Source organism: Coturnix japonica, chromosome 5 (assembly GCF_054131305.1).
Source record: "Coturnix japonica strain WE chromosome 5, WE-NBRP24, whole genome shotgun sequence".
NCBI classification, from domain to species: Eukaryota; Metazoa; Chordata; class Aves; order Galliformes; family Phasianidae; genus Coturnix; species Coturnix japonica.
Window position 1 is genome coordinate 23,877,690 of NC_140667.1, and position 13,745 is coordinate 23,891,434.

Genomic DNA, 13,745 nt, shown 5'->3' on the forward strand with positions numbered 1-13,745 from the left:
TGTGCTCAGCTGAATAGACCCGCAGCCCCAGCACAGCCCCTTCAACTTGTCCCCACCACGTTCCTGTTGGTCTTATGTGCCCTATGCCACATTCAATACTATTCACATGAGTATTGTTGTTTCGTACCCTGGAGGACAGAAAGAAGTTCTCCAAGGTCAGGTCATTAAACAGCCAGAATAAGAACAAGCAACCAAAAAGATTCTCCTGGAGATCTCCTTTGGTAGCTGGTAGCAGAGGCAGGAACCCTCTCCAGGCACCCCACATCCTTGGGGCTGAACAGGGCAGTAGGACAGGGACAAAGTGATGTTGCAAGGCTGCAGAGCACTCAGAGTCTAACACAAGATGCCTGTCTGTTCAAACCTTGCCTGCTGACCAACTTCTCCAACCCAACAGGGACACCACTCTCCTGACAGCCTAACCCTGCAGGCAGGGTCCACAGACTGGCTGCAGAACCAGACCCCAAGGGAAAGAAGAAGGGAAGCTCCTTCCTCTCCTCCCTCTTTTAAAGACCTCTGGAGGAACAGGTGCAGCTGCTACACAAGGTCAGCTTGTTAGGGGCATGTAGCAAATTGGCTTAATTTGGCAAACCTGCCTGAGCTGGGTAGGGGTGGAGAAATTATGAACAGTGGTGGTCAATCTGATGGCTTTCATCAACCACCTCTGCTGTCTGCATGGTGACATGCCTAGCCCTGTGAGCAGAACGGGCACAGCATGCTTTGCAATGAACACTTGCTCCATTCACTGCCCTTGGCTGGTCTGGGGGCAGCTCTGGGGTGAGCTCCACCACCCCAGGCACTTTCTCCTTCATTTTCCACCACCAGTGAAGCATCAACCAAATAAATGGCTTGATTGCCCTATTATTAGCTACTAAATTAATCCTTTTGTCAGCACTTAACAAATGCTGAGCTGTTGGCTCCCAGCCTTATCCCAGTGAAAGGGACACAGTCTGCAGAGCTGCCAACTTCCTCCTCCCTCAGCAGTCCCAGAGCTTGGTGGCTCCTCCATTGTGTTGTCATCACCCCTGTTCAAGGCCTGCATGTTCCCAGGAGCGTGGGGCAGCTCTGCTATGGGAAGTGCCTGTGCAGTGGGTGAAGTGGCCAGGGTGACTGGCTGTGCTCATCTGGCACCTACACTGCCTGCCAGTGAACAAACATGTGGGTCTGGCTGCTCTGAGGCTCCTCACAGCTGTATGGAGGGAAGCAAAACACCCCTGAGCTTCAAAACAGGAGGCTACTGCAGGGGGAAGGAGGCTTCTCTTTTCAGCCAGGAGAAATGGCTGTGCAAGCCTGCATCAAGAAATAGCATCTGTAGAGGCAAATTCTTCCACCTTTGCTGAGATTCTACTTTCGAAGCAGCTAGCCTTTCCCTGGCACCAAAGTCCTCATCTGCTCTGGTCTTTAAACCAAAAGAAGAAACAGAGTTTAAAAGTCTTCTCAAAAGTGCTCTTGCCATTCCAATCAGGAAACCTGCTTGCAGCAAAATGGCTTTTGAATCACGGTTGAAAGTCGTGTCCCAGTTTAAGTGGGGACTGAGCCTCAGCCCTGCTTGGTGCCTCATTTAGAGCCCGTAGGGGAGAGATGTTATTTCCCAAGGAATCTCTAACATCTTCATTCAGCTGCACTTCCTCTGCTTGCTTTCTCTCACTGGAAACAAGAAACAGCGCAACAAAGATTTTTATCCTCAAATTTTACTGTAATTAAAATACAGAGATGCAGAATATTCCCAGAAACACACTGCAAAACAAACCAAGCAAACAGATTCAGTTGGAAACCAATTACAGACAATGAAATGACAAAGAACAAAAGTGTCCTCTGGAGCCTGGTGCCATGCATGGGACCACATGGCCGCAGCGGCAGTGCCAGGTGAGCAAAGGGCTCCTTGGCTCCTGGAGGAGCAGAGATGGGCCTGACATCCATCCTGGCAGCTCTGTGGCTCTCTCCATCCATCTCCACATTTATGCTCGTGCTGTTATTTTCACCAGGATGACTTTGCAATGGAGACACAGGAATGACCCACCCACAGGAACAAGAGCCAACAAGAGAACCCAGAGGGAAAGAAGTGGGTTAAGATTTTCCAGACATGAACACAAGCGGACAGAAAGGGGTGGAAGACATGCACTCCTCTTCCAGCCAGGGCAGCCATGGGAGCAGTCACCCTCTCTGCCCTCCTAGCCAATGTGAGTGTGGATGTGTAACTGAGGTCTCTGGGGGCGCTTTGGAGAGCTCTGCACCAAGGGCGAGACAAAAAGCGAAGGGAAAGAAAAATAGAAAGTGGATGCTAACAGGATGAGCAAGGGAAAAGGGAGGAAAGGAAGTGCCCATGGGCTCTCCTCTGAGACAGAGTAAGCCCCTGGGGCAGAGGAACACCCAGCTGGGGCAGGGAGGGGTGGGGTGGAGGCACTGAGCTGTGTGTAGAATTGTGGCCTGGCCCTGAAGTGTGGGTATCCTGGCAAATGCCTGGGGGAGATCTGGGAGTGAAGAGGGGCTGACCTGGTGCCTGGACCCTCTACTGAGCACACTGATCCAGCCAAATGGAAACAACCTCATTACCATCACTGCTGTGGAAGCAGGGCTCCAGCCAGGAGCAGAAAAACACCACACCCCAAAACTCATATTCTTCCACACTCTTCCCTAGGGCAAACTCTCTTACGTTCATTCTCTGATTCAGATCCTGTCTTAAGAATCAAATTCCCTCTGTGCTCCTCCCTTTCTTGCTCCCCAGTCTTCCCCTCCTAACACCAGGACCCACATCTTCCTTGAATGAGTTCCCTTCATCCCCCCATCCACCTTCACACTGTCCCCTTGTCCCCAAATCCCCCCAGGTGGCATCAATGGGATCTAAGCAAAACGTAGTTCTTAGCCTCTTCCTCAAAGAGGCTGTGTGAGAAGTGGCCTGGGGGGGGCTCTGGGCTGGGTGAAGTCTCAATAAGAAGGGAGGAGAAAAGCAGCACCCAGCAGCTTTCCCATCCCAACCTGATCCCACCATCATGCCACTGATGTTGTCAGGAGGCACCTTTGTGCTTACAGCGATGGATACCAACAGTGTTTCCTTCTGCTCTGGCACAGAGAGTGCCCAGAAGAGCAGCTCAGGACTGGGTCACCCAGATCAAGCAACCAACAGCTGTACCTCCACAGGCCTTCCTCTGAGCCCCACATTCACATATTCCTGAACACTCATCAAACAGCAAGAGACCCTGGTTTCTGAGCAGATTTAATCTTCTGTCCCCAGCTGCTAGTTTTCCTTTTTTTTTTTTTTTTTTTTGGCTATTTATGGTGCATGAGCTCTGTCTTAATTGGGCTCAAAGGACAGCAGAGCAAGCTGGGATTTTCCCTCACACCTCTTCTGCAGGCCATCCCTCAAATGAGAACAAATGGGGAGCTTCACTCCATTTACTGCAGGGACTCACCAAAGAGCAGAACTGCAAAGATGGAAAACCCTTAGGTCCCCTACAGCCTTTCTCAGTGCACCTTTATCACGTTTTCCATGCCTGCAGACAATAGCTCAAGAAGGACCTAATGCTTCCCCAGGAAGATCAGGCCTATGTGGGACACTGGTCACCAGAGCACCATCAGCTTCCCATCATCTGTCCAGAGGTGCCTAGTTATGTGAAGCTCTTTCACAGCATCTTCTCCTGCCTAAAGCCTTGGAGAGGTAGTGAGGAGTCCCAGTGGGTAAGAAACTGTGTCTTTCCAAGAGGGCTGGTGACAGCACAGCCAGTTATGCACAAGCAGCTTTTAGCTTTGGGGCTAGAGATGGATTCAGAAGCAGTCTGCGATTTGGAATAAGAAATGAGACACACTGAGGGAGAGCGGTGAGCAGAGATCCATGCAGTGCAAACTGCCCTCCCGCTTTGCAGGGCATTCGCTACAAAGGAAGAACAGAAAAGGTTTCTTCTGGTCTTGCTCACTGCCATGAGCATCCCAGCAAAAGTGCAGGCACACAAGACCTGATCTTTCTGTGAAGCTGCTGCCGTCAAAGACAGAACCAACACATCTGGGTCAACTTGGCCTTCACAAGAACAAAGGAGACAAGGAGAGGAAATGCGCACTCATACTGAACGCTGCTTCCTCTTTAGAAACAAAGATGTAGGTTAAACCTCTCTCATGCTATCCAAAGTAAAACAGTGTGGAGATCAGGAAGCTCTTCCCACTGCAAACAGCAGGTCTGCGGCCCAGCCAGGAGCACAGGGAGAACCTAACAGCAGCATGATGAGCACAGGGACACAGCGGCTTGTGGCGGCCCCAAAATGTGGATAGAATAAAGGTCAGAATCAAAACGGCTTCACAAGACCAAGAACATTCAGGCAGGATGGGGAACGGGATGACTTGTACTTAAATATTCCCTGATGTTTGAGGCCTAGGCAGCCAGGAAATGCAATGAGCCTGCAGAGGAAATGAAAACCAAGGAAGTTGGCTTCGACGTCCAAAGATAGGGCAGAAAGTAAACAAACGGCACAGACAGGAGAAAGGAGATTGTTCACATTCCTTTGGTTTCAGTAAACTAAGCTGTTGGGCCACAGAGAGGACATCTTCCTCTGAACTGTGATTACTGTGACAAGGACCCTATACAAACCTACATGCCAGAAGTGCCAAAGATGATGATGTGAACCTCCACGGCAGTGGCACAGTTTTGCTCACCTGGCTGAAAACATGCCTGTGGGTTGCTACATACACACACGCTAACACATATGCATATCTATATAACACAGCACAAACACTGCTTCACTTGCCTACGCATCCAACAGCTAACAACCTAGGCTACTAACCTGCCAAAGCCAGGGAAGGCAGAGTTAACGTTGGAACCTGCGGCTTTCCTCATCCCGAGAATCGCAGGGGACCGTGGAGTGTGAGTGTGTGCACGTGTGTGTGTGTGTGTGAGTGCACGATGTCACCGACCCCCGAGCATCACGAGTCAGATTGAGGATGGCTATTGCTCCCAGATGGATGCAGGTGTCTGGGTTTCTGCGGCACTGAGAGTTTGGGTGGGCTTTTAGTGCAATATGGTGGTTCAGAGGAGCCGGGCTGCAGCTCCTCAGGGACATGTTCCCCCAAAGCAGTGCATCCCACTCCCAGCCAAGCACCGCTCCAAGGGTGCAGAGCCACAGGAGAGTGAGGCTCTCAGCCTTCCCTCCCTCCCTGGAGCAGAACTTGGGTGGCATTTGGGAACATGCTTGCTTGTGGTTACCAGTGACATCTATGGAGTGAGTGTGGCCTAGAGCCAAAGTGTCCCTTTAGCAGATGGGGATACTGCAAGGACTTGAAGGGTCAAACCCAGGGGCTGGTTTGTGTCGTTTGTAAGGTGGTTTGTAAGGACACCTCTCCTCTCTCACCAGTGGGACATCCACTACCTGCGCTGTAACATCACAGATGCCTGGCAGATGCTACTGGCAGCTCTCTCCCCCAATGGGAACATACAGCAGATTTCATGCCTCCCACTGAAAAAATCCACATAGAAGTTGATGCCCTGGGACATGTGATACTCTCATGTGGCCTAATAGCTGGAGCTGCTCTGTTGAGATTGAGGGTACCTTCTCTGAAGGGTGCAATTCAGCCAGGGAGTGAGGGATTGGGAGCAGCTTGTGGGTGGGCCCTGCAAAGAAAACCTAAAAGATGCAGGGTAGGAATGAGGTTTCCCCCTTTTCACAGTATCTCTCCTTTGTGTCAATGGGACTTTCTTCTGCCGTTCTCCCCCAGACAGACCCCCCAAGCACACCTCCCAGGGCTGAAGGAAGTGCTGTTTCAAAGGCTGTCTTCCCTGATGAAGCTGAATTCAACTGCACAACCCACACCTCGAGACAGGCGTAACTCACCCTGTCCCCTTGTCCCCAGCTCCAGGCAGATGGAGCCTCTCCCACCCCCTGTGCTCACAAGAGGAAGAAGGGAGGAAGGAAACCACATGACAGAGACAACTGTGCCTTTGAAGTCCTCGGAGCAGAGATGGTTCCCAGGAGGTGATGGGAGTGAAAGGCATAGACAACAGCTCTGGGAGCCCTGAGCCAAGCAGGTGGTGCTGAGCAGGCTGCTGCCCAAGTCTGCTCAGGTGCTTGACCCTCCCTGAAGCGGCTGGTTCCAACTCAAAGAGGTGCTGTGTGGGGGAGAGTACAGGCAGGGAGATCTTTTGGAAAGGGGCTGTGATGGGGATTAGTCAGCCTTGTCCTTCTTCTTTGTGGTGAAAGGGACTTTGCCGGCGACTGCGCTGCCCACAGCTCCAACGCCGCCGGTCACGGCTGAGACGCTGCCTTTCACCAGTCCAACGCCTGCAGCAGGGACGCTGGTCACAGCCGTCTTGGTGAGCTCCAGGCTCTTGCTGCCCACCCAGGCGACTCCTCCCAGCGTGGCCCCCACCGCTCCTCGGGTGATGCTGAACAGGCCGCCCGTCACTCTCCAGATCACCCCCGCCTGCTGCTGCGGATGGTCCTTGCTGGCATCTGTGGGAGAAAAAGACGGACCAGTCAGTGGGGCCGAGCTGAAGGCCTTCTCCCCAGGCAGTGTTCCCCACCATGGCCCTGCTCCTGCATGCAACTTGCTGCAAATGCCACTAATGGGAGACGCAATTCCATCCTCTGCATGTTGACTAACAGCAGTAAATCACAGCCAGCACAGGGGCACGGGCTGCTGACAGCAGCAGCTGAAGCTGGCATGGCCACAGGCCCTCAGAAGCAGCTGTTTGGAGGCGGCCCTGCACACATGTCAGATGAGAGACTGAGGTGCAACACACACCTATGTGCCGAAGCTGTAATTGAGCTCGCACAGATAGCAAACTGCAGTAAAGATACAGTGACACGGACGTCACCTCAGGTTGTACAAGCCCTCCAGAGAGCTCAGCGCCGTATTTAATAGTGTTAAGACTGTTAAGCTTAAGTTGATACGCTCTGTCATGCTGTCTACCTGTGCCAGCTGGAGGAAGGCCAGCACGCTGTGCCCACCCAAGCTGCCATCACACCTGCCCACAGCCCTGCAGACGTAGCACTCACAGCTCGCCAGCTCCTGAGAAGGGGCTCAGTCCGCACTGCTGCGGGGGGATCCAAGACTGGCAGCCCTCCTGGCAGCCCCCGCACAGCCCTCCCTGCTGCCTCAGCTGACAGCGCTGAGCCAAGCAAAGGAGGAGCTGCTCTTTTCGTGGGACGAGATATTTTGGAGTCTCTGCCTTCTGATTCTCTGCCAGTTCCGTACAGGAGATGAGTTACTAATAATTGCAGAAATACAACAAAGCAATTGTGGCAGGAAAAAAAGCAAGCACCAGCTGGGAAGGCAGCAGCCCTGGAGCAGCAGCACTCCTCCTCATCCACTGCCTACTCAGAAGAGAGGTGAAGAGGCTGCACAGCACTATTGCAGTAGGAGGGCTCCTAGCCCCCGCTACATCCACACCTGGTTGCCTCTTCCAAGCACTCAAGTCCTCCCCACCCCCTTTTTTTCTGAAGCTCCTTGAGAAGAAAGCTTCGTGTTTACCTGCTCTCTACCAGCCTCTTTCTTTGGTTGTTAATACTATTCCAGGCACCAGAAATCTTCTACTTGGTCACCCTCTTTGAAGCCTCTACCCCGTCTCATTTCCATGCAGGTTGGAGCCAGCACTGTTCCAGGCAGTGTATTTCCTTTGCTAGCAAGCAAAGGCCCTGTGAAGGCTGGAAAGCCAAGAAGCAGCTCACTAAGGTGCAGGGCCTCAGCGTGCTGCTGCCCTGCTTGATGGAGATGTCAGACTTGTTCAGTCTGAGCAAACATCTTCCTTTTACTGTTAGCATCTTGTTTCACCCTGAATCCCTACCACATCTGCTATTCAGTGTGCTTCTGCTCAGCAATACCGTGAATTTGTTGGAGCAGAGACTGTCTTCCCACCGTCCACATGACACAGACACAGTAGGATCTCTAAGTACTGCTGGAAAACAAGTTTTTTGCTCCTTTTTTTCCATTTCTTTCTTTTTTCTTTTTCTTTCTTTCTTTCTTTTCTTTCTTGCCAGCTCTGGTGACTTGCAATAAACTTTAGATTACACACTTGTCTAATCATCTAGGCAGCAAAATGGAACTTCAGAAGGGCTAATACAGACTCTCTGATATAACCCTAAGCAGCAACTTTTCTACTGGGTATCCAACACGTTGCCTGGCTTTTCCCCAGCAGTTTTTAAGTGCTTTTTTTTCTCTTTCTCTTGTTGCTGCTGAGACCTTTTGGCTCCATCTCCAGTTCAGCTGCCAGCTGCCCAGCCACTGCACATTGCTTAGCCAGTAAGGCACCTTTTGTCTTTTGTCTTCAGCCCAAGGGCAGGACGGCACCCAGAAGGATGGGTGTGCCATCCTGGGTGGGGTGGAACCACAGGGTCCCTGTGTTCCTGCTGGCCATGGAAGCAGGATCCTGTGTGTCCCTCAAAGGACTGCAATGCAGAAGCTCTGGGCATTAAGCAGAATGCTCAGCTGCAGAACCAAGTGCTGTATCAATGCAGCAATAATCTCCCTGGCTCTCCCTGGGTAAACTTATGTCCGAGGCTACCTGGAACCCATCTGTCTGAGGTTTTAGCCCTCTCCACATATTTCTGGGGCCACTGGAGCTGCCCAGCTCACTGACCAACACCACTGTGAAAATCACTTAGGTGCTGTGTGCTTGCCTGCAGGTGGACAGCCTAGGGACCAGAGGGGAGGAGGCAACTGCAGATGAGATTGAAGGGGGTGCTACTCTGCCAGCAAAGAGCTACAATATATTGGAGAAAGTGTCAGGAAATACTAATGAAGAGAGACAAGGACAAAGGTTCTTTCTGATTAAGCTAGGCAGAGTCAACAAAGCTGCAGCATCCTGGAGCATCAGTGCTTCCACACTGCCCGCACCTGCTCTGCAGCCACTCTCATAGTCCTTATACTCCACAGGCAGCAGGGAGGTGGGACAAAGGACCTGACCCTAGGAGGGTGGGAAGCTGTTCCAGCAGCATCTCCAGGGCTTCAACACAGAGCAGATGCTGTACCACAAAAAAACATTAATAATAACAGGGAAAAAAAGAACCCTTGAATTTGAATATATTTGAAAAGAAGAAGAGAAATCCCTTACGGCCCCAAAATGCAAAGGGACATATCCTATCGTGGCAGTGTGCTGTAACAAGTCGTATTTGTACTATACTCCAGAGAGCTCTCCAGCCAGCCCTGCTTAGTTTGTCTTCAGGACTGCAATAAACCCCATAGTAAGCTGTCATGTAAGATAAGCATCGGATTTACAGTGCAAATTAGCCTCTCAGACAATGGAGTGAGCTAAGCATTTTGTTGGCACAGAGGAGCCCAGATTAAGGGCAAGACAGGCAGCAGAGATGAAATACACAAAATAATCAGAGAGACAGACACACAGCCAGAGCACGGGAACAACTCTGTTCCCTGGAGCCGGCCACAGCCCATGCTGCTCATAAAAGCTCTTCACCATCTGTCAGGCCCTTTTCTCTTCCATCAATGACCTGGCCTTTTTGAGGGTCCATTCAGCTTCGCCTCGCCCCACGACAGCTCAGAACAGAAAAAGGAAGAGGAAAAGAGTGAAGCACTCTGATGTACAAATGCTGACTCTCTGTGCTGAGGTCACTCTCCCACACGGCATGCTCCTCCTGTCCACAGCCTCCCTGTCCCCATGCTGTCAGTGCAGAGCTGGGGTCTCACTGCTGCATACCATACAGAGCAGTGCTTCCTCATGGGGTCCCATCCAGGTGAAAACTCTACTTCAAGGAGGATTAGTACCAGTTGTTCCTTCTTACTGAGTCATATAAACAGCCTCTGGACAGGAAGGTAAGGAGAAGGAGCTGCATGCACAGCTCTGCATCCATAGGACACTTTTGTCCTAGCTGAGCTCCAGGCCAAGGAGCTGGGCTGGCTCAAAGACCAAAATGCAAACAAGTGCCTGGCTCCAATCTGTCCCTCCACAGAGGTGAGATGGGGTGAGGTCTCAGCTCCTGCCTCAATGACACCTCTGGCAGCCACTAAGTGACCCTGTGATGGCAGCTGGTGCACCGAGACAGGTTCCTCTACCTGGAGAAATGTCTGGTCTGGAGGAACAAGAGAGGAGTGGAGGGTCAATGACTCACATGGTCCAGTCTCAGCTTCGCTGCTGAATTTTAAGCAACTCTGAGTAAATCATTCTCTCATTTAATGCCTCTGCACCACTGCAATTGAGAACACGTGATTTTCTAAAAGCCTCGGTTGTTGAGTCACACCAAAATGTGCATGGGAGAGAACTTTCCAGTCCTGATGTTTCTTGGACAAAAAGCTGGAGTTTGGTTCAAGTGCACTCCTAAAGCTCCAAGAGTCCCACATGGATTATTGTTATTTTTAACCTTGTGATTTTCTGAGCCTACCTCAATTTGAAACGCGTGGGGTTGGCACCGCTGCTTCCCTTCCCCTTCTGTAAAGCAATGCTGAAGTTAATGATCCCTATTTCCTCGTATTGCTGGGCTGTCATGAAGGTTAATTAGGTACAGTTGGTGCAGAGCTTTAAACGGGGAACCGTGTTTGTATCATCATGGCTGGCGCTGACAGATTCCTGTTGACATTCTCAGTAGAAATGCCAGCGACAACTTCCAATTTATCTCTGGAGAGGTTTCCAACCTACAGACAAGTCACAGCGGCAAGGGAAAAGCTTGCCCCCTCCCAGGCACACCAGCCGGCTGTGGAGCTGCTGACTGTATAGCTCAGATTCCCAGCTTGGGAGTGATGCTGCTTTTTCTGCACAAGCCTCTAAAGCAGGCAGAGACTGCTCTGAGGGCTGGGCATCAATGAAACCCCACTGCACTCCTCCAAGGAGGACCCTTCTCCAGGGAAAGGCTAGCTTTGCCTTCTTCCATGGCTCTAGAGAAGACTGAGCTGACCCTTGCAGGGCACAGCTGTGCCAAGCATCAGTGCCTGTGATGAAGGAACTGCTGTTCCTGCCTTTCCCAGCACTTCAGGATCAAGAATCTAGATCTGGCTGTGTCAAAGGCAAAGAGTTAAAGGGAGCACTGCAGAATCCTCACACACTTGTGTTTCCTTCCTGCCACATATCTCATGCTGCAGCTGGGCTCTGCAGATGTAACCCCCCCCAGCCCTGCTTGCCCAAGCACCAACCACTGCAAACCAAGGTGGTTGCCACCAGCAAAAAGCCTAGAAATGCCACATTGAGTTTACCCCTTGACTTTTAAATGCTAATTCTCAGAGTCTGCAATCAGCAAGATGTATTTGCCTCTTCAATACAGGATGGCTTGTGAGATCCTGCTGCACACAGCAAAATGGGGGCAGCTGTCTCCAAAGCCTGGCTCACCCCAGGGCTCCTCACTGGCACAATGAGCTTTAATTGTTCCTTGCACATGCCCCAGGAGCATTATTAACTGCTGAAACATCTTCCTTGCAGCACTGCAAGAGAGGGTTCAGGAGGGTAAATGAACAGTGATACAGAATGGCTTGTTTTCCTCAGCAGAGCCTGGGGGAAAAGCACTCTGACTCTGGAAGTGTGAGGAGCTGTACAGTGCTTCACCTTGGTTGGGAATTTTCTGTTGGGAATTTCCATTTTGTTGGGAAACATCACATCACCAAAACTCCTTGTAAAGACGTGGTAGTATTGTTGAAACCACCACTGACAAGGGCATTCAGGGAGCTTGGCCTCAGGGCAGTTAATAACCCAGTGGTGAAGCACGAGGTCAGCCTCCGGTCTGCCCAAACACCTGCTCAGTGGCCCAAACTGCAGTTGAATGCCATGTCCTCTCTTTCCCTTTTACTTTGTAGGAACAGACATTAACTGGAGGAGGAATGTAAGCTTGCTCTCTAATTTTGCAAGTGCGGTTGCAACAGTCTGTAAGGAACTACCATAGTCATCTTTCAGCTGGAGATGCTGCCTAGCACCAGGAAGCAGCAGCCTGTCCCACCTCTGCGGAACATTAAGGAAGGCAAGTGTCCTCTTGCTGCAGAGGGGAAATAATGAGCACTAATTGATTGGTCTCAGGGAGCTTCTTAGAGACAATCTCCCTGCTCCCACTGGCATGCTTAACCTCCAATCTGAGAGAGAAAAAAGTGCACACTGGGACAAAGTCCTCAAAAGGTTGTCATCCTCTGACATAAATCACAAGTGCTTAAGGATGAGGACACTCCATTTTTACCAGCTTGTTCAACTTCTGCCCTAATGAGACCCTAGTCTCATTTGAAACAAATGTCATTTCTGACCACAGGGCGCATGTTGTAAGGAAGGTGAGCCCACAGGAGAGCCCAGGAGCAAAGCTACATGGGCACTGCCCATACAGGACAAATGAATCCAGACACAGTGTTTCCGCTTCCAACACAATGACTGTTTTTGTCATTGTGAAATACACACAGAAGGTCAGGCTTTTGCTACTGCCCATACAGCCCACTAAAAAGCCTACAGGATGTCTCAAGGCCACTGACTGTGTAGAGAGACAATCCCAAAGGGCATGAGATCTCAATTTGCCCAACTGACTGTGGCAGCTGCTTATTCCCCCCCCTGCACAAACCTCCAGGTCCTGCAAAAGAAGCCAGAATGACATGTTATGGGAAGCATGAACAGCAGTGGACAGCTATCAGATGGCCTTTGCTTCCCTTCTCCAGTGCATTAAAAGCATCAGAAGTGGCCATCAGGCTTACTTTGTTTGAACTTTATGTCCCTGTCTACCTTCCATTTCCACTCTCTACTCCACCTACAAGATCTTGATTCAGTCAAGAGGCTTGCTTGGCAGGAAGCACAGAAAGCTGTGCCAGTGGCTCCTGCTCCTCGTCCTGCTGAAGTATCATCACCGTGACACTGTGATTTTGGATCATAAGGACAGGATCACCTCTTGCTGTGAATATGGCCTAGCACAGCAGGTTCTTAATCTCATTTTGAGATCTGTGGGTGGAAATGGAATCATCCAGTGGCCATGATGATTTTTCAGTGCCTCCAGGCTTTAATGGCTTGAGGAGGGGAGCTTTCACACAAAATAGCACTTTCCTTAAAAACAACCTTTCCTTGTATTTGTGCCTAGGCTGAAGAGACCATCTTTTAAAGCTTGCTCTTTGACCCATGTTAGCTCAGCTCTTGTCAGGGCAATACGCCTACTCCGACAGCTCTCTAACAGTGATTGCACATTCTTTGCTGAGCTGCTTTCAGCTGCTCGTGATAGCACCTGGCACAAAAAGACCCCAAATGAATCACACGCTCTTGTTAAACAGCCTTGTTAATTCAGCTCTGATGAAGACGCAAGCGAAAAAAAATCAATATTTGTTAAATGAAAAAGGACAAAACCTGCAGAGAAATAAAGGTCATTTTCATGGTTCTATGAGGCCCTTACAAACAGTGGAGAGTAAATAACATAATCCAAGCTTATGTAAGAAACGACTTTTTTTCCATGCTCTGGTGCTACCTGGTGGATTTTACACAAAGGCAGACCGGGTTAAGCCTCCCCTGCCCTGTGAGGCTAGAATTCCTTCCCATGACAATGTGCCTACCTCACCATTTATCAAAAGGTGCCTGAGTTCGGTCCCAGCAGCTGTTTGGGAAGGATCACGGAAAGGAAAGATGGTCACATCTAACTGGCAGAAAGGAGCTCTAAGCTGGAAGATCGGACATCAGAAGTCTGCTCTGCTCATCCATCAGCTGCCATCTGAATTTTGCCTTATTACTGAAGGCTCAATCTGCCTACACTAAGGAAGCACACGATTGCCACTCAGACACTCTGCAGATGAGGCATCCAAGAATTTGTCCCAGAAAATGTAGGAACAGGTCCTGCCGTGCTGACTGGGGTGACCCAGGTTCAGGCATTTCCTCTTGCTGC

The 13,745-nt window shown here is 50.6% G+C and overlaps 1 protein-coding gene across 1 annotated transcript in view; it reads right to left on the minus strand.

Annotated features, from left to right (window-relative positions):
- Positions 1-1,672: 1,672 nt before the first annotated feature.
- Positions 1,673-13,745, minus strand: part of LOC107314792 (transmembrane protein 263-like) — a 181,630-nt gene continuing 169,557 nt past the window's right edge. Inside the window, exon 3 of the mRNA XM_015864459.3 lies at positions 1,673-6,428. Coding sequence (XP_015719945.1) covers positions 6,142-6,428 — 287 coding nt within the window. The 3' untranslated portion in view covers positions 1,673-6,141. The remainder of the gene's footprint in view (positions 6,429-13,745) is intronic.